Source organism: Parasteatoda tepidariorum, chromosome 1 (assembly GCF_982258835.1).
Source record: "Parasteatoda tepidariorum strain Cologne lab strain chromosome 1, Ptep-v5.0, whole genome shotgun sequence".
Lineage (NCBI taxonomy): Eukaryota > Metazoa > Arthropoda > Arachnida > Araneae > Theridiidae > Parasteatoda > Parasteatoda tepidariorum.
In genome coordinates this window covers 97,592,958-97,618,516 of record NC_141755.1, presented here as the reverse complement: position 1 = coordinate 97,618,516, position 25,559 = coordinate 97,592,958, and the positions used below count along the sequence as shown (strand labels likewise).

Below are 25,559 nucleotides of genomic sequence, written 5' to 3'. Positions count from 1 at the left end.
AAAATATTTTCCAATAAAAAGCTACTAATTACTTTAGCACAATAATCACAGGATGCGTGCTTGTGGCGATCAGAAAAAAGGATTGGTTTAAAATCAAAAATTTCAGATTTTTTATAAAAATATCGATTTTCAGATTGGATTTAAAGATTAGGAACAAATCCTAAAAAATTCTGAACAGTTGCCAGCTATGCTATTGTCTGCTTAGTCAGCTGTAAAATAAAAGCATTTTTCTAGATAAAAAAATAGAAATCATGTTACCTTAAAATTCTACAGTGGATCAGAATCCAATCTCAGACTTCAGTTATATTAATAACTGACAACCATGCCGGAAAATAAAGAGCTTAATTATTTTTATGAATTTAAAAAATATACAATTATATTTAATACATATAGCAAAATCAATGACTGAAATGTTATCTTGTTACGGTACAGAGATATTCTTCAAACTAAATGAGAATCTGCATAAACCATTGTAGAAAATCAAGTCCTGGTAAACATATCTCACAGAAAAGCTTTAAGCAGACAATGCTGTGAGACTATTCCCCGGGACAAACATGAATCATCAGTAGAATCCAGGCAAAAGCTAGAAGAGAACAAGTTGATTCAAGCTTCAAATTAATATTGTAATTAAGATACCTTGTTAAGATTTCAACCAATGGTTAAGTATATAGATAAAAGCACAACTCTTCAACTTGTGAATCTAATAAAGGATTGCATACATTAGTTTGAATCAATTTGAATTACAGAGTGAAAGAACATTTAGCACAGAAGTATACATTTTAAGTTATAAGCACAGATTAACAGAAATTTTTTTTTTATTATTAAACCTGGCATATCCATCTTTTTCCATGCATATGGCATACTTGCGACACTTTCAGAGTGGTCTCACAACTCTTTTGGGTGGAAGCATCACTCAAACTCATACTCGGGGATCTGACACACCTGTCACTTTAAAATCAAGACATAAAAAAGGAGTGTAAATTATTGCAACGTTAGGTTTGTTGCTCGATTTTTTCTTTTAAATTCTTTTTGCAGATCCCCAATTTAGTCAGGTTACTTACATCTGAAAGAGAGGGGAAGTGTCTGATTAATATTATTAAATATTTCTATTGCAGCATCAATCAGGGTTTACACACAAAGACGAACGGCTTTAAGAACAAGACAATCACAGGACATTACATCACAGCATTTAATAGTTAGTCACAGGACAGATTTTTTTATAATTTCTTTACACAACATAAACGACCCCACAGCCAATTGTTCAGTTGGTGTGTGCACTGTTGAGTCACTGTTTACCCTAGAGACAGCCACGTAGGCTTCTTAAAGGTACGAGTCCATGACGGATCATGGAATGTGCATGTTGTGCTATTCCCACGCTGATTTTTAATGATGAGCCAGTACATGTTGATGTGTTTGTCTACTGTTCAGGTTTGATTGCACTGCTCCCAGTTTTTTAGTATCTAATCATCTAAATTCTGTCGACATCACCAGTTCTTTAATGAATATTATTTTCTAAACCTTTTTCAAGAATAAAAAATAAAATCATAAATTAATTTTCTAGACTTATAAGTATCTAGATAAAACATTAAATTAGTTTTTATTTAGAATGCAATAAATGCCACTGATAAAAACAAAAGTAATAAATATTTTTGAAATAATCAAATTAAAAAAATATATATTATTAATTTTATTAATAAAATTAAAGACAAAAACTGATAAACATTAAAAGATCATTTAATTCATTCTGACTTTTAATTATTTTATTAACACTGTAATAATTTATAAACAGTGCTGTACTAACAGTAAACAATCCATACTATAACAATACAGTTGGGGAAAAAAACTCTGGTAAACGCCACTGTTAATAATATACAATTCCCTGAATAATCAAAACAAAAAACATTATAGTAATAATACAGAAAGATACTAACTGAGACACTCGTATTAGCTTCTGTTGAGTCGACATCTCATTTAAGCTAACAAAGAATAGAATTAGATTAATCTCCGTGCAATCGGAAATTTTTTATAATCTCTTTTAGTGTTGAACAATATACCCATTGCTATTTAGAAATAGCAATTGGCATTATTCATTAGCGTTATTAGCATTATTCATTTAGAATAGTTTACCAAAGGCGTTTAAAGTGGAAGAGAATTTATAATTCAGGGACAATGCTCTAACAATCTTCCCTCTGTCCTTTAAGGGTAGAACCAGAATCATTGAGAGAGAGAACTAGTCATAAAATATTCTATTGCATCTAAACATTTTTCTGCATTGTGTAAAGTAGCACAGATAAGAATATTAGAAAAAAACACTCTCTACTGAATACATTCTGAATATTTTTCTTCACAACATCATAGTACTAAATCTGTTCAAGTACTGTCAAGGATCTATCCAGACATTTTGTGAAAGGTCCGTATTTGTAAAATTGAGAAAAAATTCCTCGTAATTTGGGAATATAAAATAAACCTTAAGTCACATTCTTTCAACCAGGGTCCTGCTTTTGTGAATTTGTGCAAATAGGGTCTGTTATTGCAGCAAAAAAAAAAAAAAAAAAAAAAAAAAACTTTTTCAAGGAGTTTTTAAATTGTAAAGACTTACAAGACTATGCCCAACATTGTAAAATTACAATTAAAAAAAATTAAAAAATAAACAGCAATTGCTGCTACTAAATTAGCGATGCAACATACAAATATTTGGTATTTTGCCTATACTGCTGAACGCAGAATATTCATTTCAGACGAATAAGGGAAGAAGCGTATGCTGAAGACAAAATTTATTTCGTTTACATCTGTCGTTCTCCCCCCTCTCCTGGGAAGGGTTTATTCGATTAACAAAACAATAATGAAGATAAACGAATTTGTGAAGGGCCCGAGTAAAAGATAAATTATTTTGTGAAATGTCCGTTTTTATGAAAAGATATTTTGTGAATAGTTCGTTAACGGACCCAAATTTCTACTAAACAGACTTCTGACCGTGACTACTCTTTCTTATTTGTATGGGATGAGTTCTGGTTATCTGGCTAAATGTCAAGACAAGATTACAATATTTTCATATAATTAGTATATAAAGTTGTGTATAAATACACTTCCTTTTTTTAGCAACTTTGCCATGCATTCTTCAAAGATGTTTGCCAGTTGAATATGGCCCTGGCAGTTTAAATGTATGTAATCTTAACCAATACATTCATCCACAGATAAAGCTGATTCACAGAACATTAGCCCAAGTAAAATTCACAAAGTTTTAATTACCTCATTGAATTGCTTTACCAGTGACGTTTTCAATATCAACAAAATATTGATGCATATGCTGATCTTTTAGCAAGAGAAATTTCTAAACTCTTCGTCCGAGAAAAACAACTCAGGAATATTTCTGTATTATGATCCGCCGCGCCAACTACAATCGCCAAGGTGCTCAACAGATTTTAAACTTGCAAATTTAATAACAAACAAATAAAAAAAAAAATACTTGTAGATAGTTGCCTGGGGGTGGTTACGAGTTATACCTTCCGAGTTCTCTTCACTTTTTTTTTAGCCTGGCGGCTGGCTGCCCAGAATTATTCTTCCACAGATCAATAAACAAAATCTCCCCAATAACCCCACAAATTTTATTAACCACAAAAGCCAGTTTTTTAAAGTTGGGCATTGTACCCAATTGCACATCATTAGTTCCATTATTTTTAAAAAAAGCAAAATAAATTATTTTTTTATAGCACAACCATAAGTAATATTAAAAAAATAAATTAATCAGTATCTGAATTAGAATAGTTACACAAGATACAAACAATGCCAACGAATGGTTTAGATACATAATCATTGAATATGTAAATAAATTACATTTTAACTTACCAACATGAATTAAGGCAAAATCACTATCGTCCTTTCACAACTGCACACTTAATTTGTCCACACCGATTCCAGGGTGTGCAAACAGCGATATCCCATTTTCATTCAGCATTTAAGTACTTAGCTAAATACTTCTCCAGGGAATCACCTAGTAAAAAAAAAATAACAAAGTATTTTATTAGTTTGTATTTTGTGAAGAGAAAGAAGAAATGTGAAAGGTTTGCTTTACATTGTCCATTTATACGTAAACTGTCAAAAATCTTAGGGTAATGAAAAAAATACAATTATAGATATAGTTTGAGAATTTAAATAATTGAAAAAATTCAATTTAATATTAATATCCAATAGAGATAACTTAAATTTAAGATAACTTGCTAATCTGAATTATCTTCTAATTTATTATAGTATTTGTATTATTTATTTTAAATAAAACAAATTATTGAGTACAAATTGATTTGCACATAAATGTGATACACCTACAGAATAAAAATTTTTTTTGAAAGTATGCATGCTCATAATTTATTCAATAGTTAAGACAACCTAAAAGAATAATAATGAATGCAGTAACTGTGAATGAAAATGATAAATATTATCTAATTTTGTTCCATTTCTCTCAGAATTTTTTTATAGATTAGTTTACAATAAAATTGAAACAAATTATTTTAGACATGATCAAAAACTCTTCACTATTTTTAAGAAAATTCAATATTAAACTTTCTATATAAAATAAATTTTAATTAGCAATATATTTCCTAGAAAAAAAAGATACCTCTGTATTATGTCACTAAAATAAACATAAATCAAGTAATTTAACTAAATGAAATTTCATTACTAAGCTGCTTCAACCATTTTCGACAGATCAAACAAAGGATTTCTAAGGAAGCAGAGAAAAACTTTGATAAATGAATTTTTTTTATAACGATTTTCTTAAAATACATACATTTTACAAACTATTTACTTAAAAATCAAAAGCGTGGTATTCACAGATATTTAATAAAATTCATTAATCTTTTTTAAATTTCATGTAATTTTTTTAATATACTGCTATGGAACGTACACTAATATTATAAATCTTTAATTAATAAAAATTACCTGTAATTAAAACTTTCATGATGATAAAATATGAAATCCCGCGCAGTCAAATACAGAAAATGGCTTCCTCTAACAATAGCTTTTGTTTAAACAACGCCAATTGCTTTGGCGAAAAAGTTTGTAGGGTCAATCAATATAGGGTTATAAGAAGATTGATGGATAAAAGCTAGCGTCAAGCTCACTCCGCCCAGTTACCAATTCCTAAATTGACCAAATATCCCGCAACGGCTACTAAGATCGTTTCAAAAGATACTGTTGCTAATTTTAAGTTGTAAGCTATAATCTAACAACCGTTTATAAGTATAACATCAGTATACTACGCAATATTGTCAATAGTCTTCTCTCCAATGCGTGTTTGACTTATAATTGGAAATCTAAAATTGTTTATTTATTTTTTAACGCGCTTCACTAACTTTAGTTTTGAGAAGAAGATAACTGAATCCCACCAGAAAGAACTATTTTTCTCCCATTACCTTTTTACCTATAAAAATAATGGATTCTATTTCTCGCAAAAACCGAAAGAAACGAAAATTTCAACAAGAGATTATATACGAAGGAAATGCTAATAAATTAATCAAGAAAGAATCTGATGATAAAAGTAGTATGAACATTTCTCCTAAAGAAGTCTATAATTCATCTTTTGATAAAAATGATCCTGAAAGTTCCATTCCAGAATCTGATGTCCACGAATTTGTTTACTTTAAAAAAATTTTGGACACTTTGAAAAGTGGTGTGCCTGATGAAGATAGAGGTATTACAGGAAATGATGGTTTTATCTCCTTTTAATGTTATAGTTAAATAGCAATAACACGATTTTTTTCAGTTTTTAGAACTTCATAGGAATCAATATTGTATTCAGAGTTGGCAAGGTTTAAGGACAGAATGGATTAATCCACGGTTTAAACCGTCCTGTCCAAAACCCTATTATTCAAATGGTGTCACAATTTTAAAGAAATATTGTGAAAAGTAAAAGGGTAAATTTTGAGAAGGAAAAATGAAGACAAGTTTTTGTTTTATTTAAAAAGTCTACTATTATTTTAAATATTGCATTATTTGTATGGGATAAGATATTTACTATTTATTTATAATTAAAGGATAAGGTATTCGCTTTTGTTGTTCATTGAATTGTGGAGCTTCAAAAGTTACTTATATTCCTTTACTAAGTTAAAGCTAATTCAGGGGTCTGTTTAGAAGAAATTTGGGTTCGTTAGCGGACCCTCCACAAAATATTTTACTTTAGAAATGGACCCTTCACAAAATATTTTACCTTTAAATCAGACCCTTCACAAAATAATTTGTCTTTTAATCGGTCCCGTCACAAATTTGCTTCTTTTTATTATTGTTTTGTTAATCGAGTAAACCCTTCCCGGGTGGGAAGGGAAGAAAGACAGGTGTAAACGAACTAAGTTTTGCCTTCGGCAGACGCTTCTTCCATTATTCGTCCGAAATAAATATTCTGCGTTCAGCAGTATAGGCTAAATACCAAATATTTGTATGTTGCATCTCTAATTTAGTAGCAGCAATTGCTGTTTATTTTTTAATATTTAATTTTTTTTAATTATAATTTTACAGTGTTGAGCATAATCTTGTATCTATTTACAATTTCTAAACTCCTTGAAAGAATTTTTTGCAATAGGGATCCTTTTTGCACAAATTCATAAAAGCCGGACCCTGGTTGAAAAAATGTGACTTAACATTTATTTTATATTCACAAATTTATTTTATATACACAAATTTTTCACAATTTTACAAAAACGGACCTTTTAGAAAATGTCTGGACAGACCCCTGGCTAATTGTATAAAAAGTATTAAATATTTATTAATATATGTAATTATTAAGTGTACAATGGTTACACATATAGAATTTTTACCTTTTACTAATGTTCAAGGTTTTGGACACTTTGAGACAGTAAAACCCATGTGTCCTGTCCAAAACCCCAACCTTGATAGTATTTTTGAAATGCATTAATTTTAATGAACATTTCATTCATTGTGAATAAGTAGAGTTGTATCGATTTTAACCTCACTAGTTGATGTAAATTTTGATATAACTTTGAATTCTTTAAATGCCTACACCATTTTCCTCTCTAAATTAGACTCAGTATATCTGAAATAATATAATTAATACCAAATTCTGATTATCTTCTTTCGTAACTATTGTTAATTGAATTCCTATTTACTGTTGTTATTCCAATTGATTTTGCTCTTTAATCCCTTTGATTATTTTAATTTATTATTTAAATGATTATATTAAAATAAATATTAATAATATGCTTACATTAAACTTATTTGAATTTTTATCCTATTTTAGCACTATTTGTTTTAAATGCCTTAGAAGAGTCTAAAGGAAAAGAAATAGAATTGTCCTGTCATCACAGCACAAGCCGTTGCATTGAATCATTGCTCTCATTTTGTACAGATGTTGGCATGTGGAGACAATTCATGACATCATTTTCAAATGATAAAGTAACTGTATGCACTAATCCAAGTGCAAGTCACATAGTAGAACTCTTAATTCAATTTGCACTTAAAAATATCAAAGTAAATACCTATTTTATTTAATTTTTTATTAATTTACTCTGATTTGATTTTAAATACATTAAAAAAGGATTTGTTAATATTATTTTTGCAATTTTATTAAGTAAAAACTATATATACATTTGAACCTAGTTAAGACAAAAATAATTTATATAAATTTTTGTTTTAGACTAGCAAAACATTTTCCCTTTAGATTATCTTGGCAAACAATAATAATAGTTTATGCAAGGTAAATTTACTACCGTTTAGCGGTACCTTCACAAATTCAAACTTTAGGAAAAGTGGTAGTTTCACAAAATACTTTGCCAGCTAACTTTTATGAAAGGTAGCACATGTTTAGTCAAATAGTGCAATATGGTAAACCTAACTGGTCGTTTACGCATATCAAAGTGAGCTTTATTTTCTGCTCAGTTTTTTTACATGAAACGATGAGCCCTCTGTAAACTTCCCAGGCAGTCAAAATTCGATCATTATCTTAAACACTATTGTAAATTTATTCTAACAAACTTTTATTTTTTATGAAAAAAATTTTTTTTCTCTGTGAAACATTTTTTTTTTTTTTTTGTCTGACCTAGTCGAAAATGTTCTCATAATGAAAATAACTCTTAGTGCTAGTAGTGTTAAATGCATGTTTTTATTTTTATTATATTCAAGTTGAAATTTAACTAAAGACAATGTTTTTTAATTTTGGAACAATTAAATTTGGATACTATTTTAAGCTCAAGATTTTACAATCGCAAAATTATTTTTAAACATGTGGGGAAAAACATATATAAATTTATCAGTCAAAAGTAATTTTTATTTGTAGTGACAATTTTTGAAAATATTTTTTTACTTTACGCTATTTAATTATTAGTTTGTGGCTCTCCATGTATTTTCTTGTTTTACTTTTTTTTTTTGATGGTTAAAGATTCTAATATATATATTTGTAAAAAGTTTTTATAAGAAATATATTTATCTACCAGTTTTAATTCGTTTTTACTTTTCTTAGTTCTCATTTCTATGCAAAAAAAAAAGTTTTCCATATAATTGTAACTTTTATTTCAGAGTTCGTCATCAGTTTTAGAAACAAATGATGACACGTCATTTTTCCTTACCTGGATTGTAGAGTTTGGAAATTTTATTCTAGAAAATTTCACTGACTGTCTTGAGAACCAGTATGCTGCTCACATAGCAGCCAGTGTTATAAGGGCTTTGGGTGGAGATATGAGCAAGAAACTGAATAAAACTAAAAAAGGTGTTTCTTTAGGTAAGATAAATATTTTTTTCTAAACGAAAATAATAGTTCTTGAATATTAATATTTTTTCTTTAAATATTCACCCAAAATTCAAAGTTCATAAGTCAAAGAGCAGAGGTCTGTCCAGGGCAAATTTACTGTTTAGCGGTACATTCACAAATTCAGCTTGAGAAAGTACTTTTGAAAAAGCAAAATCTAAGATTCTCCACTCTACCCCTTAAAATTTTGTTTTTTTATTCCCGCGAAAAATAATAAATCCCGGCTGAATTACGCATTTCAACGCTTCCTCTATAAACTTAACAGGAAGTCAAAATTCAAACATTATTGTAAATTTATACGAACAAACCTTTTTTTTTCTCTTCTTTTTTAAAAAAATTTTTTTTCCCAAATAAAATTTTTTTCTGTATAAGCTAGTCAAAAATGGTATGTATAATGAAAATAGCTTTAAGTGCTACTGTTAAATGCATGTTTTTATTAAATTCAAGTTAAGATTTAACGATGGACAATTATTTTTAAATTTGAATGCAATTTTTAAACTCAAAATTTTACAGTAGCAAAATTGTTTTTGAATATATGAGAAAAAGTCTATAAAAATTTAGCATAGTAACAATTTTTGAAAATATTTTCTTACTTTACCATATTTTTGTGTTGATTTTTTAATATAATTTTTAATTTTCTCAAATTATGTCTAAATTTTCACAAAATCGGTACCCATCAAAAAAAAAAGAAAACCTAGGCAGACCCCTGAAGAGAATACAAAGTTACTACATCAATAATGGCATGAATAACTTTGAGTATGAAGAAAACATAAATACTAGTATTGAAAACGCAGATGAAATGTTTCTTCCACTGTGGAAAGAACTACTGCAGAAAGTTTCTTCAAACCCAAGTAGAAGAAATGGAGGAAACTCTATTTCAAATCGAAATACCAAATATTAAAATTATCTTTAAACAATCTATAATTGTAATGTAGTTGTAGTAATAGTGTTAATTTCTAGGTTATTTATTTATCATTAAATTGCTGAAAATTAACAAGCAATTAGAATGGAAAATAAGTATAATGGATATAAAAAATTTAAATAGCCATAATTCTTTATTTTACAGAAAGGAGTGTTTGAATAGTAAGACCTATTTCTCTAATTGTGATAAGAACTGTTAAAATGTAAACAAAATTTATTAAAACTACTAAATAGACAAATTATATACTACTACAGAATAGACATTAAATTCACAAGAACAAATAACGTTTTAATTTTTATAATCGAATAATGTTAAGTATTTGATTCTTCCGATTGGTAAATACCATACTCAAATTAACTCTTAAATAATATAATATATAAATTTTCAAATTATGTAAACTAAAGTAAATCATTTGTACGAAGTTTTTTTTTTTTTTTTATAGTAGATGTGAAAAGCACAATTATAAATTACACAATATTAAATTTGTTTAAATTTAAGCTTATCTTATAATACTTATTCTTTAACAATCATATTGGTCATTTTTAATTTAATAATTTCATTCAGTTTTTTCCAGCTTGCCGTGTTTCTTCCTGGTTTTTTTTTTTTTTTTTTTTTTTCAAATCTCTTCCGATGTCCACATCAATTTAATATCGGCCAGTGTCAATATGTTTCAATGAAACGTGTTTCTTTCTGGCAAAATGCAAACCTTGAATTAAAACTGTAATGATTGTTTGCATTTAGATGTTCACAGAAAAGTATTTACTCATTATTTTTAATTCTTTCTCCTCAATTTAGATGAAGCTTCTTCTAATGGTACTTCTTCTATAGAAGAAATTGTTTTAGAAAACATTCCAAAGGAGTTTAAAGAAAAACTGAAACTTTTGTCTAAACTAGTATGCAAAATTGAAAACATTGCAGGTAGTCATTGTTGCATTTTTTTCTTCAACTGAGTCTTAAAACTGGCTAATCATCCTTTGTATGTTTCTAATATGTTATATTTTCTTTCAATTATTACTGTTACTAGCTAATTACTGTTATGAGAGATTCTTTTGGAATAGAACATTGTGTTTTTAGCATTAACCTTGATTTTTAGCATAATGTTTGCTATTATTAAAAGTCAAAGTTAATAATTAATTTCCTTTAAATTTGCTTTTCTTTCCTCATTTTATTGCTACTAAATGAGCATTAGAAATTTTTGTTGTTTTCAAAAATACATAATAAATACCTGTTTGTCTAAAAACATATATATTTTGCAGTTATATTTATTTCAATTGATAATGACTTACTATATAAACAAAGCTAAAACATAGAAACTTTAAAATTAGAAAACTTACTATTTATTATGTTTTTAAGATTCCTGATTAGTTTAAGATTATTGGTTGTCAAAATTTAGTTTAAGATTATTTGTTAAGAATTCCACGAGACAAAATAAAGAAAATCTTATTACTGAAAAGTAAATCAGATTAAGCATATAAGCTATAAAAAAAAAAATTTCTGAACTTAAAAATTTTTTCTGTAAAATGTTTTCTTACCTTAAAATGTCTTGTTATAATTTTTTAATCAAAATATAATTATCCTGAATATTGCAACAAAAATTACAAAATTGTTTAAGATTCAGTTTTTTGTATTTTTTTTTTTATGTAGAATTTTTTTTTAAATCTATTTATTTAATATTATTCAGGTAGCATCAAAAGAGGGAAAAATCCAGGATAAGGAAAAATCAGGGGAATGGCAGGAATGAAACTAAAATGTCTAAAAAGTCTCGCAAAATAAATAAATTTACGTGTAAGGGGCCTTAAAGTCTGATGTTTTTTTTATTTATATATATTTTGGATTTGTAAAAATTTTTTTAAATGAATTCTTTATTTTCAACCTTATTGATACTTAGATGTGTTTTATCTAATCAAAGAATGAAACTAATTTACAAATTCAGGAAAAAAACAAAATAAGTAAGTAACATTTAAAATAATAAATCAAAATAGAAAAGCACTTAAAGCAGCTAGATCCAAATTTGTTTTATTTTAATTTATGAAGTCGGATAAACAATTCTAGCAGAAAACGAAAATTATAAAAATTTCAAGATATGTGTTAGTAGGAAAGCACTTCATTAGGGGACACGCCGCCTGCTAACACACTGGAGCCTTTCTGTTGTCAGTGGTGAAACCAAAAACTGACAGTGCCCCGAGGCCCCATAATAAAAAAGCAATTAGAAAAATTTTAATGTAAATGCAAATATAAATAAAGGGCATACAATCACAAAGCAAGTCTTTTTTGTTTCTTAAAGTAAGACGTAAAGGAAACGAAATAAGACATAAGAAATGCCCACGAAAAGAAAAATAAATAAAGTTACAGTTAGAATAGCCACATCAAAATAATATGTAAATTGCCAAATCATTAAGAAAACTTTAGAAAAAAAATCAAGTGCTGACTAAGTGTTTTCATTACAGAAGAAAAATGGGAGAGAATTTCTCACCCTTTCTCAAAAACAGGGTGAGATTTCAAAAAGTTAAGTAAGATTTCTAAAAATTTAAAAAAAAAAAACACGAATAGACTTGGAAAAAAAAAATTCTTAAACTTATAATACATTTCTAACATTTTCTAATTTCTACACCATTGAATATTTTCATTGAATATGGAAAATGTTCCATGTCTACTTTTTCATCAGCTATTCTCATTAAGTTGCTCAAATGCTCATCGGTCAATCTGTTGCGATATTTTATTTTAATTTTGTTTTGGGTGCTAAATGACCTTGCAACAGGTGCTGAACTATTCGGAATCACTAATTAAATTTGTAGCATTGTACACACACTTTCCTATCCTCTACATCTGCCAGCATAGGATTTTGAATTATTTCTGTTACAGAATAGTGAAGTTCGCTGAAGTTATTTCCATATTTATACTTCTTGTTAGGTCTTCCAGCATAGTCTTCACAGACTTCAACTTTTACAAATTGCTGTAAACTGTTGATGAGGGAGTTTGGTAATTCATTAACAACTAAATATAGAGCTAACTTTAAACAACTTATTATACAGGACTCATTTTTTTTCTTGCAGCTTGAAAGCAGCTACGGCAACACTTGCCGTAGCTGCTTTCAAGTCTTCTTCAAAATGGCATAAAACGAAGTTTTTTTCAAAATATGAGAGATTCCTGCATTTTAAAATTGATTAATAGAGTGTGCAAACTTCTCGCATTAATCATTTTTTAATGCGAGAAAAGAAAAAATATGCAAGGTTCTCGTACTGTAGTGAAAACACTGACTGGCCCCTTTTTTTAAAAAAAATCTTGAAAAGAAAATGAAAAATTACTTTGTGATTGTTTGTCATTTATTTATCTTGTTGTCATTTATTTAGTTTTGATTAGTGAATCCCGCAGCTGAATCGTGGTGACACGGCAATATTGTGGCAGAATGTTACTGAGTTCTTGCAGTAAGATTTTTCCTTTGGGAAGTAAAAAATTTTATAATCTGTTCTTTTTATCTTTTCTTCAGGATTATATTCAAAATTATATGCCATTCTTGCGCATTGGAGTGGGGAAAAACGGCTTGTAATTTTTCTATTTTCATTTGAGAATAATGAAATAAAAAGTTTGGTTTTCTTTTCTGTAGAAATATTTGTTCTATTTTTATTTTATTTTTTTGGCAGTTATTGCTATTTATTTCTGCATAGTTTTTGAAATCCGATATTTTTAATCTGATATTGTTTATTACAACAGCTGAATCTTGAAATGAAAACACGCATTTGTAATCCTCTTTTTAAAGAGTTTGATTTGATGTGATTTCGCCGTCAATCTTTTTTCTTTTTTTTTTTTCGTTAGTTACTCTGCTATGGATTTCACTATTTTAAATTTGATGATGACTTACAAAAAAAAAGGGAATAAATACTGTGTTTTCTCCCTACAAAATGCGAGAAAATCGCTCATAATTATAAAATAAAAAATATTTTGATTACGTATTCAATTTTAAAAAATTTTCTGAAAAGGTTTTTTTCTTTTCTTTTGAAGTTGACTCTTTTATTACTTGAAATTAGTAGCATACATATTTGTTATTATTAAAAGTATCTTGCAGAAAGAGATTAATGCTGGAGAGGTTTGTCGCAGAAACCCCCTAAAAAATTCTGCCACAGGATTAGTGAAAAGTCTTAACAGGAAATGTAATGTTATTATTTACAAAACAACATGTTTCTTAACAGTAAATTTTATTTTTCTTAGATTACGTTTGTGAAAGTTATGGTGCTCTTGTGGTGGAAGCTTTGATTTCTATTCTGAGTAAAAGAATTCCTAAATATTCTAGGAAATTGATCAAGAATTTGGCCTCTAATCTTTTTGATCAAAAGGATAATAATGGGTAAGAATAACTTACATATTTGATTTTTGTTATTTACCAAATAAGGAATATTAACAAGACAAATGGAACTTTATTAACAAACCTTATTTCAACATTTTTCAATTAAATAGCAAATGGCTGAAAAAGTTTATTGCTGAAACTTGGATGGATTCTAAATAATTTATTTTGATAAATTCAACAAAAAAAAAAAACATTTGCTTGATTAGTGTTTAATATAAGGGCTATTCTTTCTGTTAGTTAAGCAGTTAATAATTTGTTAGTTAATAATTTAAGCATGTTACTAGAGTGATATGTATTGTATATAGTAAGAATGATTGCACATGTTTTTATATGAATACAAAACAAAATAATTTTACTTATAGTGAATGAATAAAAACTAAGTAAAAATACTTGTTATGCAAATTTTTGTTGATGATAGCTTAAAAAAAGTCTAAATGGGAACATACATTATGAGGTACGAAATCATTGGCTAATTATGAATCAAGAAACAAATTGCTCAATTATAAGCAGCATTGTTTTTGTTAGGGTTTAAAAAGGAACATTTATTTTATTTAAAAAAGAAATACCGTTTTAACTCATTTTTGTTATAATATATTTCAAATGTTTTAAAAAAAAAAAATTTATATGGGCAATTTGTAGAATATATAGAAGTTTTTAAACAAAATGATTTCTTTAGACTCGTATTTTAATTTTATTTATATGAAATTCCAAGCATATCCGCTGAATCCCAACAAATCTGCTGAAATTTGCTTTACCTATGTTTAAAAAAATTTTTTTTAATGATTTAAGTGTTTTAATACTGATTTTGCAGTGTCTAAGTTGATTCACCAGTTAATGCAGAATTACCGAATTCACGCTAATTGTTTCTTTTTCAGTGTTCCTGTTGCTTTTCTACAAAAGAATACCTCATTTGTTATTGAAAAGATGTTTGAAGCGTCAGATGAAGATCTTCAGTCTACATTGTGGACAAATTACGTTGATGATAGTGTTGAACATTTGATTACGCATCGAATTAGTAACTTCATTGTTCAAAGGTTTTTTGACTCTGTCAAAAGTACAACTTTAGTAAGATAACTATTCAATCTTTAAATAAATAATTTTTTACTGTTTTGTTAGATTGAGAAACAAGGGTTTAATCCATTTTGTTTAATTTTCTATTTTATTTAAAAATATATTAATAAAATGACCAAAAATGAAATAAATGAATTGATATGATATTGTATCTTGCATATTAATTGACTTCAGAGTAAATTTATAAAATGAATAAGGGTAAATCTTTAGATTTTTTTCATTTTAAGAAGCAAAAGTATTTTGGAAGTGTTTTCATAAAGTATAGAAAAACACTCTTTTCTGTTGGCGTAGGAATCTTGACCAATGACCAGCGATAAAAAATTAATGATAAAGGAATGAAACCAGATTTAACTATAATAAAAATCCATCTTAAGATTTAGTTTTTCTGCTTGCTATATTTCAAAAATATGAAGGAATAAAATTTGTTTAGCATGATTGAAAAACTCTCCTAAATCCATAGATAATCTATGAGCTATCTGCTATCAGAGATAAAAAAATATATTATAAAGCAATAAAAGGCATAATTTGTTCATTGATTTAAGTATGGTGTAGGAATGAATAAATTATCGAAAACCTGAGAGAACCTAAAATTACTATGCGCCAAAACAAAACTAAAGAAACTTGCTATAAAATAAAAAAAAGAATAGTTTATTAAATATTACTTAAAAGCAAAATTGAATATTTCCATTAAACTGATAGGTTAATTATACCACTGCAAAAATGTTACTTAATTTAGATTGTCAAAGTGATTCTCATGCTTTAAATTATTTTTATTTCCTTTGCTTAAATTATTTGTTATGATGTAATGAATATCAGAGGTAAAAGTTATTTTCTTTATTTAGATAAGATTCTTGCATTTTACATCACAGTTATTTTGTTATTTATCATTTTACTATCTTCAGCTTACAATTTATGCTAAGCCTAACAAATTTAACTTGTTGAAAAATACACTCTTATAGTACAGTTTAAAATGTAAAAATATTATTCAATAGGAATCTCCTGAAAAAAATTAATGTTTTTTCTTTATCTCTGATTTTATACTCAGATACATAAATGCCGTTTAAGTCTTCCATTATTATTTGCCTCATGTTACTGAATTTTATTTCTTTGTTAATGGTTTGAATAAACCTAAACAAGATTTAAAATAGTTTTGTTAAAATATCTGTTATCTGTTCCTTAAAGAAGTTGTTTCTTTCTTGTAGCTACAAGTAATGAGTGAAAAGGCTGGAGGTCTTTTTAATACAATTTTGGAGGCTGAAATGTTTGGAATTTTTCTGTCAGTTGCTTTAGCTTGTAATCGCCTAAAAGCTCACCAAGCTTTATTTATGAAAGTACTACATTTTTTAGATATATTGATCTATAATTGCTTGTATTAAATCTGTACATTTAATAACTTTTTATTTGATAAGGTTATTTAATATTTTGTGATTATTTCTGTATTATGCCTTTTACTGCATTGTAAGAATTTTTAATATTATCTTATTGCACTATTTATGGAAATAGATAAAAATACCGAACATCTGAGACCTTTTTTAATTTTTCCTTTTTACTTATCACAGCAACCATGTATTGACAGGGTTACCACTCCACAGGGAAATTCTGAAAAATACAGGGAATTTTATTTCTTATTTTCGACTTTTAAAAGTGGTGAGCACTTAAGCGCTACCTATGGAATATTTAAGGATGATATTTCAGCTATACTAAACTAGTTAATTTACTATAGCATTATTTGTTTTAAGTATTTTCAGCTGTTCCTCTTTTCCTAAAGTTTTATCAGTAATTATAACTGGTATAGTTAGCCCAACACATCTCATCTTCTCCTTCTTCCTAATCCCCAAAATTAGCAGGGCTAAACAATGTCCATGAAATTCATGACCCGGAGGAAGTCGGCCACCAAAAGTGGGTTATCTGAAATGTCCTCTTGTCCAGTCCAGGATATGTTGGGGAGAAGCCTGCATGTTGTTGCACCTGGGGCAGTTTGGAAAGATTTTAACGCTACCCTCGAAAGAATGAGATTTAAGGTGACTGCTGGTAAGCCTGGTAATCGCCGTCTGATCCTTGCAGTTGCTCCGAATGTTGAGTGCACCTCCTGGACGGGTGCTCTGGTACCAGTGATGTTTAGGGAGTACGAGCCAGGAAACATTGACTTCTTTTTTCTCATACAAGAGCGCAATGATTATGTTTTCCCTGTAATATATTGTGTTTAATGTGTACAAGAAAAACAGGGAAATTTTTTTCTCCTCAATTGAGAGCAGAAAATTTTGGAGTAAAAGCTTTATTAAGGTATTGTGGTATTAATTAAAAAATAAAATTCATCTCATTTGAATTTGCTGAAGTGTAGAATACCATGCAATTTCATGTTTGCCATGAAAATGAGGGGTATAGAATGAAAGCCAAAAAATAATAATAAATAAATTCTTTGTTCATTTTAATGCTAGATCCATAATTTCGTAGTATTAGAATAATTATATTATATTTATGTTTTCCAGGATGTCCCAGTATTCACATAAGAAATAATTTTCACTAACACAGATTTTCAATTAAAAATTTTAAATATTTTCATGATTCTATCATTTTTATTGATTATTATATAATTGTTTGCATTTTCTATTAATCACGAATATCAAAAACGAGAAAAAGTTTTATTATTTAAATCAGGGTTCGCCAAACTTTTTTGATCATCGACCCCTACATAATTTTTCGAAATCTCCATCGACCCCCATAAAAGTAATTTTCTATTAATTAAAATTAAACTTTATTGTATACTGTTTTTTTTATGAATTTAAATATTTATTAAAGTAATAGTACATTGTGTAACAATAGTTTTAAGAAAAATATATTAATGTTGAAATTTAAATACCTTAATATTTCTTAAATAATAAGTAATTATGAATAAGTAGAAATAATAAGTAAAGTAACTACAGATTTATTGCTTCTTAATCAATGAGATGGGTATGCCTGGTGTTTTTTGCAAGGTTCGCTATATTTGGTTCAAAATTGGTCAATTTTAATTTTCGTAAAAGAATACAAAGTGTGCTATACTTTTGTCGCTGGTTGTACTAATCCATATTGTTACTGCTTACCTTCTTTTTTTACATGCATTGATAATTAAAATTGATATCTAAACTAAACGAATGGTTTTTATGGAAACAATAACTAATTATCCAAAACTATAAAAGTTTTATGAATGACACTGCAAATATTCAACACTGTTTACAGTTTGCAAAGATAGCTCAAACTGCCGTTTGCGTTTGTAACGTCAATGCTCGTCACACGTGACATTTGGACAAGCGCACATATGCATCTGACTTATAAACTGTGCTGAGTTCGTGCCACTGCGCGCTGGTACGTAAATACTTGTTTCACCCGATACGTTTATTAATTTATGTTTTATAAAGAAACTGATTTTAAGTCAATTAAAAAAATTCACAAATTTTGCATACTCAATGAGGTATGTGTGATTTTCCGATTCGGATCGACCCCCTGGCTCAGATCGACCCCCGCTTTTGTTAAAGAGACCCCTGGGGGTCTATATAGACCACTTTGGCGACCTCTGATTTAAATTAATCTCACCCTAGTTTTGCTGGGGGGGGTAATATTTTTTGTTTTATAATTTTATGCTGTTTATGAAATAGTCATACAAAGGTTTAATCAATATTTTTACTAATTTTTGCCAAAATATAGTTTACTAATTTTTGCCATAGTTTCATTGAATCAGTGTTATAAGAAGATTTAGAACTTTGAAATTTTAAGATTAAAGTACACTGATGATTTTTAGCTCTACAATTTGAACTTTTTTTTTAAATTATTTTTCTTGTAAACCATAATATTATTTAATTAGTTTTATTTTGTATATTTATATTATTTAATTATAAACTTTGGGCAACATATCAAGCTAATTTCCTATATTTCAAGAAAATAATTCATCTAAAAAATTGCTCCAAGCATGTTCTTTCAATTCATCCCATTTAAAACAGACATTTTCCTATAAGTTTTATAATACCTTACCTGATTTTTATGACGAGATTGAGAAACTGATATATTATGTTTATATTATTTATCATGCAGGCAACTTTTATGTAAATTCACAAAATTCTGTTTGTTTTCTGTCCCTTATTCCCATCAATTCTAAAAAATTGATTGGTTGAACTGGAGAAACTTTCACAAAAATTATACTACTATGATTAAAGGATTTTATAAATTTTTCTAAATTTGTTGTTACAGAAATTTTAGGGTTCTTGAATAAAGAAAAAAAAATTATAAATAAAATTATCCTATCATGAATTTCGTTTAAGGTTAATCAAGGGCTATATACTTATTAAATAATTTTAGAAGATGAAATCAAATCTTATCTGATGAAGATTAATTGCTTTAAAAATTTGAGCCCTTTGTACCATTAATTTAGTATAATTTTATTCAAATAACTGTTCAATCTGTACAGAATTTTAAAATGTTTCACTAATAAATTGCTCACTAATTATTATTTTTTAAAAAAACAAATGTTTAGTTGCTTTGAAACTCTTAAAGTTCTGGTTAAAAAATATTAAACCAACTTACAGTTTTATATCTTTAAATTGACTTTTGATAAGAAGTTATTCCAATTGAGGTTTCAATAATTATAACATATTTTAGTTTATTTATATATATATATATATATGTGTGTGTATATATATATAGAGAGAGAGATAAGTTCATTTGAATTTGCTACTCGCTGTATAGATTTTGTTTTGTTCTATTTTTTCTTTTAATTTTATTTTCTGTCTTTTGCATGATATATTTTTTACTTAATGTGTTCTATTTTGTTTCAATTTTTTTTACTGCATTTCTTGTTTGCTATTTTAATTTGTCCTGCATTAAAAATGAACATGTTTTCTAATTACAATTTCATGCAAAGTTTAGTTAAAGAACTTTCTTCTTGTTTTTCTGTTTAGAATATAATGCTTTGCTTACAATGTAATGAGCCACCTGAAAAGCAATTAAAATTGGTGCCTTTACTTCTCGGTCTCAACAAATATGAGGAATCTGAATACATTAAGACTTCAAAACTCACCATACGTTTGCATGGATCTTTGCTTATTCAAAATCTTCTAACTTTTCAGAAGCCTATAAAAGTAAGAAAGCCTTAAACTTATTTGTTTTGCTCAAAATATGTCAGTGTCAATTATTTGCATGCTGTAGTTGTAACACTATTAAAAGGTACACTTTTACCGGTAATGGTGTTAAGAACCAATTTTGAGAAATAAATTCATTAGTTATATTCAATATTGCTTGAAATGACGTTATGAAATACATTTTTATGATAAATTCATTAAATCAGGCTTCCCACGAGTCAAGGAAAACCTGAAGTTGCCAAGGAATTTTATTTAACTCCAAAAGTCATGGAATAGTCAGGGAATGTTGCATTTTTTTGCAAAAACCTGTAACATTCCTATATCATACCTGGAAAATAACTAGTCTTAAAATTGTCAGTAACAGTTATTCAGATTTGAGTTAAATTATTTTAACTACTATTACAATTAATTGTTGTACAAATTTCTCATTTTAGTCAATCTGAAATGTTCCCTTCCTTATTTAATAATATTTTCTTACACAGAAAATCTAATATTTCACATTATAAATAAGAGAATCAAAGTTTTCTAATAAAAATATGGTCTCAATTTTCATTGACATTTACCTAGTATACCTGGAAAAGTCAGGGAATTTTTTTTTTTTTAAATTGAGTGAGAACCCTGTTAGATACATATCATATAATTTAATTATGCAATATGCACTCATCTTTTGTAGAGATGCTTATATAATATTTTATCTATAATTGAAGTACCCCTATCAAACACACATAAAAAGCATAAATATTGTAAAATTATTTAAAAAACTGCATGAAGAGGAACTAAAATTTAAACCTAGAATGTGTTTCCATAAATGCTAACTCCAAAAAAATTAACCAAATCCAAGATATGATTAACATATCACATGAAAAAAATGAGTAAGTTAAATTTCAATAAAAATAATATGATTCAAAAAGTTAATTATTCCGTTTGAAAAATCTTAAAATTAATAAATATATAACCTTAAAAAACTGACGAATACATAAAGTATATCATGCAGGCACACGTTATAGCAGAAGCCGTTCAATATTATTATTTTAATACATTGTAAACACTGCAATAATAAGTCATACATACAGTAGACTTTACATAAGGTTGAAAAAAATTGTTGTAGAGAAAATTTCATCGTATAGAAGTTAGAGATTTATGATTTTCAAATTTTAAAGCAAAAGTTGTACTTTATTTTATCCAATGTTTTAAGAATATTGCTATTTATTTATTTGCAGCTGGTGAACAGCTTGTTAGATGTGAAACCACAAGTTCTTGCTTCTTTAGCATGTCATGTACAAGGCTGTTTTGTGATAACTTCATTCTTCAAAAGTGATACCATTGGAGAAAAGAGCAAAGACAAATTAGCCCAATGCTTACAGGTATACCTTACTAAAATCAATTCTTTGTGGTCAATTTTTAATAATAAAAGTAATTTTTTTGTTTTATATTTGAACTATATTTCATTTATACTTACTTTAACGTAACAAAATTTTTAAGTTATTTTTTAAATTTCATATTATTGCTTAATACTAAAATATTCATAAATATTTTCTATAAAAAATGTTTTTTAATTTTACAATCGGCATTGAACAGCTTTTTGGATATACGACTATCAATAATTTACTCTGTAGCCTAGTAATTTGAACTCAACCAAGGAGACAAGGTAACTTCTGGATCGAATACTGGGACAAGCTACATACATGGAAGATTTTTTTTATGGAAAACTTTGTACAGTTAGCTCGACCAGCCAGGGGATTCTAATTTTGTTCCATTTACCACTGATATTTTACGCCAGGTCTGTGGTCAATTCCAGCTGGAAGTAAATTTTGTATCAATCAGCCATCACTAGTCTAACAGATGGGGTTCCAACCTGGGTCATCACTCTGTCCTGATCATCACACTGTGGATCTCTAAAAGAAATATACATAGTAAACACTATGTCAAATAGCCTCTATTGCTGCAGAATAATTTTCAATCTTAAAAGTGTCTTGTTTTTTACATTCCCAAAACACACCAATTATCAAATTATTTTTTTAAATAAAAAAAACTTATTTTTCTTTCATTTTATTGTTTTTCCTTCTTAGAATGATTCAAGAATTGAGAAAAAAAATTATAAATATTTTTTTTAATTCTTTTTTTTTTTAAAGTCATGTTAAATAAAGTTCACATTGAGGCCTATAAATAATTATTCTGCATCAATTAATTGAAATTTTTACGAATTGTGAAAGTTAATATTAACATATTTCTTGTAGACTTTTTATTTGTGCTAAGCTTTTTAGAATTTCACTACTACAGTGTCTTATCAAAAAATATTAATACTTCATAGCATAAAACAAAATTTTCCATTTTTACGAATGTATATTACACATTGTTTTTTGTATTAGCCAATATTTTCATAGCCCAAATAAAGAGAAAAAAAATTTTCTTTTAAATTGCCTTTACTAATTTTAATCTTAATTGTAAAAATAAATAAAAAATAAGTGGTTAAACTAATTCTCAATAATATTGCAGTCAATAATTAATACCCATTTATTGTATACTCAATATTTATTGTAAGACATGGTGTTTTCTATGTAATGTAGAGAACACACTTTCAATTATTATCCCAATATAGCCGAATCCCATTTTAGCAAATTCCTAGGCAACCAAGCAATTACTACTCAATAATGAATATTCATTATACCAACATTACAAATTTTAACATAAACCAAAATTATTTTGTTACATTTAAATTTTTCGCATAAAAAATAAATAAATTTTGCATTTAATTGCAGTTTCGATCTATTTGTACTCTACAAGTAGAAAATATCAAATCAATGTTTTAATAGCTCAAAAAAAATTAAAGGGAAGAATGGATTTACTATAAATTATTTTTCAGTAATTACGTCCTCCGTAGCTTTTTCTGTACAAATGATTTTGAACAAGTTAAAATTACAAACTTCTCAAAATTATGCACATTTTAAAGCAAATGGAAATCACTCTTTCGGAAAGCCACATGCATTTTTACTTCTTCAAACATGAATGGGTTGTGGTTTATAGGTGGTCCCTTCCTAGTGATTCATCTTTTTTGTCATGTCCCTTTCATATCTGAAACTTTTTATTTTGAAGATGCAAAAATATTTTAATTCTGAGATCATTGTGTACTTTTGAAGAATGAAAAAGTGTTTTGATCATGAGAGAAAATGAGAATTGTTGCTGATTTTCACCTTTGTTAAATCGGATTATGAATTTCGTAATATCAGTAATTTTCACTCGTATCTATGGAGAGTCGTTTGGGGATTCGGAAAATTGTGTTACATTGAAATTATCGCTGTTTAGGATTTTACTAAAACGAGATTTAACTGTATAATAAAAATATTGTTATTTCGTGCTATATTTACTTTCATTACATTTGAATGCTAGAAGACAACAGCATTTAAATAGTAATTGTTCCTGGTTAAATTTAACTTCATTAGATCTAACAAAAATAGTAATATATTTCTTTTAGTGTTGATGTGTTTTTTATTTTTGTTAACAGCCAGTTGCCACAACCATATCCTGTGATGAAAATGGAAACCTAACTTTGGCAAGAGTCTGGGTTCTTCTCTCTCTGAAACAAAAGAGTTTTATTGCAAGTGAATTAGCTAAAAATGAAGAAAAGCTCAGATCTCACAAAACAGGAAATGTCATTTTTAACAAGTTTAAAATTTTTCAATACAAGCGTAATATTGAACAGTGGAAAGAATTTCAAACAAAGTTTTTAAACAAAAAATGTAAATAGCAAAAAAATTTATTGAATAAAATTTTATTTTTTATTGTTTATAGTTTCAGTTTTAAGTAGGATATTAAGTATTCATTATTTTGAACTATATAAATTATTCACGAACTTTATTATTATAACGAGCATGTTCCATACAATTATGTATCATTTATAAAGTTCAGTGTGAATATTTATGAAACTTGTCTGAAAAATTTAATTGTGTGATTAGATTTTTAATTTTATTAAAATATATAATTTATATGATATTCTTATTGTGATGATGGTATACTTTTCTCGGTACTATTTTGTTTGGTACCAGATCAATTAAATTATAAAACAGCAGCATTTTGTAAAACTGTTATAAAAAAATTGTTAAAATCTAGGGAAAAAAAATCTCAACAATAAGGAAAGTGGGGAAATTTAATTTGTAATCATATCTTCTAAAATTGTTGAAGAGTGAAAAACAATAGCCTGAATTTGTTATTTTATTAAAATTACAAGCTTATCATGCCATAGTACATTCAAGATTTTTATTTTCTATTTATTGCTTTCTTGTTTCCATATTACTCACAACAATAGAGTAGAGAAAAGTAGGCGTATAGTTTGTCTACTGTAAGAACTCCCCCCACCACCAAGTCTGAGGCTGTCTGCTGCTATGGAAACAAGAATAGCTCATTTCAGGGAGGGTAGATTCTCTTCACTCTAGGCCAGGACTGTCCAACTAGCGGGCCGCATGTGGCCCGCCAACATGTATTGCTTGGCCCGCCAACTTCTTATTCTGTCTGATCGGCCTCAGTTTTCCCATTAAAATTTAAGCAAATTGTTTTATAATCCTTCTGTTCCATTGTTTTATAATTAATAATTCAACTATTAATTGTTATTGTATAAGAGGTAAGAGGTTATTGTTCAACTTTTTCAAACTGCGGCCCGCCAGGTGATCAGCGACCGGAATTCTGGCCCGTGGGTTCTTTGCAGTTGGACAGCCCTGCTCTAGGCTATCACAATAGACCAAAAAAAGGTTCCCTTTCTCTCGCCAACCCAGCATAAACCTGTCCTAAACAGTGAACCCCCACCCCTACTTGAAATAGTAATATCTCGTTGCCATAGTCACTGCCACTGGTCCGTACGAGTGGCTGGGGGAGTTCTTACCTTAGACAAACTATACATTTTGCAAATTACTCTCACTGAGATTGTCATATTGAGTTGTCCCAAAACCACTATTAGTGCTAATACAATATAGAATACAAATTACAATACTTTTTCAACAGTCCTTTCATAATTATTCAAAAGTACTATCATTTGTTCAACAGTACTTTTTGATCACTGCAATCAATGCTTGTAATGAGTGAGAACGCACTTCAACATTTGCTTGTTATAAATCAAATGCTTAGGAAACTTTCATAAATATTTACTAAATTTTTAGATATAGTACTTACTATATTTATTTTTGTGTAGTACAAAAGAAAATAGTTAATTTGTTTTTTACTGTCTTATTGTCTCTTTGTTGGATTATGTCTCATCACTTACTTTCAATTGCCTTAGGGAATGTTCAAGGGATTTTTCCAAGAAGCGATTAGCTGAGTTAAAAGATAATAGGAATTTTTTTAATCACAAAAATAGTGCTCGCTAAATTAGGGCTC

General features: G+C 27.8%; 1 protein-coding gene and 1 long non-coding RNA gene across 2 annotated transcripts; one reads left to right on the top strand and one right to left on the bottom strand.

The window, feature by feature from the left end:
- Positions 1-543: 543 nt before the first annotated feature.
- LOC147816626 (uncharacterized) lies at positions 544-959 on the bottom strand. Its single transcript, XR_015435984.1, has 2 exons — positions 828-959; positions 544-583 (listed from the first exon to the last, which is right to left on the bottom strand). It is a non-coding gene; the product is annotated as an uncharacterized LOC147816626 (long non-coding RNA).
- Positions 960-5,154: 4,195 nt separating this feature from the next.
- LOC107455909 (nucleolar protein 9) lies at positions 5,155-23,979 on the top strand. Its single transcript, XM_087169507.1, has 10 exons — positions 5,155-5,686; positions 7,247-7,476; positions 8,521-8,722; positions 10,467-10,589; positions 13,878-14,013; positions 14,889-15,078; positions 16,287-16,415; positions 20,016-20,195; positions 21,416-21,559; positions 23,698-23,979. Exons 1-10 carry the CDS (start codon positions 5,428-5,430, stop codon positions 23,938-23,940), a joined length of 1,836 nt encoding a protein of 611 aa, XP_087025633.1. The 5' UTR covers positions 5,155-5,427; the 3' UTR covers positions 23,941-23,979.
- The last annotated feature ends 1,580 nt before the right edge of the window (positions 23,980-25,559 follow it).